General features: G+C 37.2%; 1 protein-coding gene across 4 annotated transcripts in view; it reads right to left on the reverse strand.

The window, feature by feature from the left end:
• The window catches only part of LOC138049731 (integrin beta-1-like), a 67,814-nt gene that overhangs the window by 30,755 nt on the left and 32,059 nt on the right, over positions 1-5,000 (reverse strand). For 2 of the 4 annotated variants that reach the window (XR_011132435.1, XM_068896284.1), the window contains exons 12-20: positions 4,706-4,810; positions 4,396-4,494; positions 3,757-3,830; positions 3,398-3,452; positions 3,000-3,137; positions 2,478-2,548; positions 2,299-2,358; positions 1,746-1,793; positions 533-611 (exon numbers count right to left, since the gene is read on the reverse strand). Coding sequence is in view for 1 of the 4 variants with exons in the window: in XM_068896284.1 (XP_068752385.1) it covers positions 533-611; positions 1,746-1,793; positions 2,299-2,358; positions 2,478-2,548; positions 3,000-3,137; positions 3,398-3,452; positions 3,757-3,830; positions 4,396-4,494; positions 4,706-4,810 (729 nt within the window). In the remaining 3 variants the exon portion in view is untranslated. The remainder of the gene's footprint in view (positions 1-532; positions 612-1,745; positions 1,794-2,298; positions 2,359-2,477; positions 2,549-2,999; positions 3,138-3,397; positions 3,453-3,756; positions 3,831-4,395; positions 4,495-4,705; positions 4,811-5,000) is intronic. The other 2 variants (XR_011132445.1, XR_011132455.1) reach the window with 1 other exon arrangement.

The raw sequence follows: 5,000 nt of genomic DNA on the forward strand, positions 1-5,000 counted from the left end.
CACCATCGAGAAACGTTCGTGTCCTTTAAGGACGAAACCTTGGATTGAACTATTTACTCTTGCACTTCCCTATTTCCCTCTGAACTTTGTTTCTTAGCAATCTAAATACATGAGAGTCTTTCCCATGAGCGATAAATGCAGGCTGTCTCCTAGCAATCAGCGTTTTGACGGAGCTAGTAATCCAGGGCCACAGCAAGATTACTAGGTTTTATGAGAACGGCATAGCGATCGCTTCAGCCGATCTTAGGGAGCTGAATTGGCTGGGCAAACACCTTAGAACGATTTGTAAGAGTCCAGTCCAAAATGCCAGTGTCACGTGTCTTCACGTTGACTATCTGCGTAAGGCTAGTTTGTTGTCTAACCATCATCCTGGCACAGTGTACTACGAACTTCAGTCTTCACCTACCATTCATCGTTCACCACAATAATGTCCTTACTACCATGTCAATAGTTACCTTTGATGTACCATTTCCTCCCAAGATTCCTCAATTCCCCTACTGCTAACCACCCAACCCTCCCCGTTGTTACTTACCCCATCTTTTTTGCACACACAGTCTCCACACAAACATGTCCCTTCTCCATTACACTCTTGGGCTTCAGTTGTATTGTCCCTGAAAGTGATGATGAATCACTACTGATCAGCCAATTTTTGTCGCAAATGAATCTGTGTTTCCTCAGGTATTTCGTGACCAGCCGTTTCAAGAAGTACTCATGAATAGCCCTTTTCACGGTTAGTTTTTCTTATTTGCATCACAATGTAATCTAACGTCGATGCGAGGCAATTTCGGGTTAAAACTACAAAATAGCCCGAAATTGCCTCACATACATGCTAGATTATATTGTAATGCAAATGAGAAAAACTAATCGTGAAAAGGGCTATTGTACAAAATTACAAGGCTTTCATTGCTGAACACTAATTTCCTTTCCCCGGACCCTGCGTATCTATACCTTCACAATTAAAAAGATAAAATGATGCCGTTTGTACACAGCGATCAAGATTTCACAACCACCCAACACATCTTGAATCGTATGACTCTCGAGCCTGCAGACAACTGGGACACTTTGTCTAATGACGAACCAAGATCGGCGGCTTGGCTCTCAAGGATTTCTTGTACTCAATGGGTACAGCATCCTATCGGTGTTAAGGAGGTGAAAGGTTTGAATCCTACATGGGACTCTGATTTTCCAGCAACTTGCTTGCCAAGGTCGATTTATATTGTGAGCAATGATCTCTGCCAATCTGAACTCTTACTTAACAGCATTTATAAGCCATTGAACATTTTATAAAATTAATAAAGAAAACGACTGGCACACTCTTTAGTTTAAAGTAAGAAAGTTTTAAGCCTTGCTGTGGTTCAGTGCATTAATTTAACGTTTATTGACATTTACAGCGGAAAACAAAAATTGATGACATGCGTGTATATTTAAATCGTTTTATGCATCCCCCGCTGGATAGTTTGCACTAGTAATAACCTTTGTTTTAGACACTTGTCTGAGCTTTGTTACTTAAAAGTTTAACAATACAGTATTATCACGAGCTATCCGTGTTTCACCAGATCTAAAAGTACATGTAACAGGCAATAAGAGGAAAATACGTTTAACGCCTTATTGAAGCCACGCTTTGACAAAAACTGTTAATCAATCAGATAACTTTCAAACTTAGATCGATATTTGGTAGAAGAGACATTGCAAGAAAGTTTAATTTGCATATGGTTAGAGATTTAGACGCTTTTGTTTATACTTACAGCACCGTTGTGTTTGTATTGTGAAACTTGAAAGCAGTTTGATTCAATCTAAAGACATTATATACAAGCAGCAAAATTCAATAAAATGCTCAAATCAGTTTTTGAACACAACATTTGTAAATTGTTCGACGATTTAATCATTTTATACTTCATTTCTAGTAAAACTGGTTTGGGCAAACACGTTTAAACAACTGCATGAGATATTCAATTTTTTATGCATGGTCTCAAAAGCACTAGGAACCATCGCTGATGACCAGAAAGTTGGACCAAAACTCAAGCAAGTCAGTTGAGAAGTAAAAATCAAGGTTATTAATGTCCATGCAACAGCCAAAGTTCAGTCCAGCCTACATGTAATTATAACTCACTTGGAGTTTCAATTACAAATACTGAATAATATTACGTGGTTAAATATTGTGAAAAAAGGAAATTATAACCCAGCTTTGGGGGAGGTGTGTGGTGGTCAGAGCTGAGTAGCACAGCTTCCAGGTCAAGCATCAGAAGTGAAAAATGCAATCAGAAGTACAACAAAAACAAGATCATAATTGGCACATACTTAATGCATTGGTTGGGTTTAAGTTTAGATTCCTCTGTACACTGACATTTTCTTCCAGCCCTGCAAGAGAGTTGGTAGTTATTGCTATGTTCACAACTAAGGGTGTTAAAGAGGCATATCACTGAATAGTTCTGGCATCCACAGATCTGAAGTTGAACTCTAAATGTCTTTAGACTCACCATCCTTGATCACAAACACACTGACCACACTTGAGGGTGCCATTAAAAGAACAACGTGGACTGGATTTTACCTACAACAAATCATAAAACAAGATCACAAGTTGAAATATCTTTTTCAAAGGTCACATCTGCTGTCAAAACGATACCCAAATAACACAAAAATAAAACTTTCCTTTTCCAAATAGGCCAACAGTGTTGAAATAACAATGATAAAATGACAATCACTATCTTTAAGTGTAAGCTTACAGCTTTGTATTGCCAAAACAAGAAATCTACCAAATGGAGAAAAAATGCATCAAATCAACTCCATGACAATTGTTGTTGTGCAAGGACAAAAGCATTGAGCATAAAGGAATCACTGCCAGGCCAGTCTTTTGGCACTTTTTCTCCACGGCCTGATGTGTTTCATTTCAGTATTTAACATTGTTTAGTAACCCTTTCCACACCCAGAAACCCCACAAAAAGGAAGCCCAAAATTGCATTTCCCAGTTACTATTGATGAATAAATGAAAACTAACTTACTGTTTGTGCATCCTTCTCACACTGACAGCTACAAATGAAATCCAAGTTTATCTCAACATTTCCAAAAGGAGTGATCAGAGAGAACACTTTATCCTTCACATTACAATCTTCCACAGTCACAGAGACCTCAAAGGACACCTAAACCCATAAAATGAAACTATACTAATTATACACTAGCACTTTTTGAAGCTTTATGAACTCTGGTTTAACTTTTAAGCTAAGCCACGAGAATTTTACTCAACTCAAACAAATCTTGACGATCATTTTCAGCATATTACGCCCGAGGCCTAAAGCTGATATGTGTAAGGTTTTTTCCTTAATACTCAGCCAACTGAATACATTAATACTCTTACCAGTATTAAAATGTAAAAATGAAACAATGGAACTTGATGTGTTACCTCTTGCCCAATTTGAACACCTGTACATGTTCTTGATCCAACCTGCTTCCCATTTCTTTAAAAAGAAAAGATTAAGACTGGCATGTTTTCGTTCTTAAATGCATACATGTAGCAACCAACACCCATGACCTATTTTCTCAAGAGAACGTATACGTGCCCCAAACAACATTAACGAAAATTCATGAAACATCCATTATCACAACAAAAAAAAACCAAACAAACAAACACACACCCACACACAAAAAACGTACCTATACCATGAAATGAGCTACAAATGAATGCACTTCTTTATTAGGTTTAAAGTATTTCAACAGCAGTATGCAAATTTGTAACTATAGACTACACATGTGTGTACTTACGGACAGTAAGCTGTGAAATTAACTTTGACTCCTTCAGGTGCTGTGTCACGAATTGTCTGTGTTTGAGCAATTTTCTAAAAATAAAGACTAGACATGTCTATATGCACTGGATCGCAAGCAGCTACCATCACTTTTTTGCTTGCCTCAAATAGGATGACTCCACTACATGTCACACTATAGCATTACAGTTGCAGTTACTTTGTCATGAAAATCGTGAAATACAGTATGCTTTCATTCTTCCTCTTCTTACTGTGCAGCCCACCTCCTTCTCATGAGAAGAACAGAATCACTTAATTTATCATTAAATTAGTTTATTCCAATTGCGAATCATCCTCGGGAAAAAAAAGACATTTGATGGTATGCAGTACGAGAAAAGGGGACTTTATAGCTAGTACAATTAAGGTGTGTGGAAGACAAGACAATTTTAAAGATGTGGGAAGAAGGGAAGCTGAAATCTTCAATTAGGTACATGTGTAGTTAATCTACAAGTAACATGTTATATGGTAATAACATGATGATGGCACAATATTTGATCCCACCCCGTAGATGTATAAATTACGCTGCTGTCACTAACAGGAGTGGAGGAAAGTTCTGCAATAAATGTTCTTCACAAAGAAAGTAAAATGAGATAGAACTCACCTCATACGCTTGTCTGATAAGCTGAACAATGTTAGATGAATCCTCACGTAACAACTCTGCCACAGCTCCTGACTCACTTCCAAAAAATGTGACTAATTCCTACATGCACACAATGCAATACCTTCAGTTAGTATCTGTTCATATAACTTTGGAAGGTTATACATGTATGAACAGATACTAATAGTAATAGGTTAAAAAAACGTTTGAAGGTAAACGCAACTTAAAGGTCAGGTTTCCTATGTACTAAAATATAATGAACTAATTACCAGTTACACAAGTTATTCTGATACAAAATGGTTAGATTTGATACCTTGTACTGGCTATATACATCTAGTTTGGCTTGGTTGATAGCAAAGATTGGAGACACTTGCTCATCTATTAATATTTTCTTCAGAAAACCTGGAGATGGATAGTCCTGTGTTACATAAAAAAGAATGTTATTTCCAATAACATTTTTCTATTGAATCACTCTGCCATAAAACAACAAGATATCTACCCGCCAGTAACAATGAGAAAGCAAAGCAAGAGTACAGAAGGGGGCATCTTATGAAAGAGAGACAATACATTGTTATGGACAAGATCAAAAGGAGATGCTGTCTGATGAC

The sequence above is a fragment of the Montipora capricornis genome, chromosome 1 (assembly GCF_036669925.1).
Source record: "Montipora capricornis isolate CH-2021 chromosome 1, ASM3666992v2, whole genome shotgun sequence".
Classification (NCBI taxonomy): domain Eukaryota; kingdom Metazoa; phylum Cnidaria; class Anthozoa; order Scleractinia; family Acroporidae; genus Montipora; species Montipora capricornis.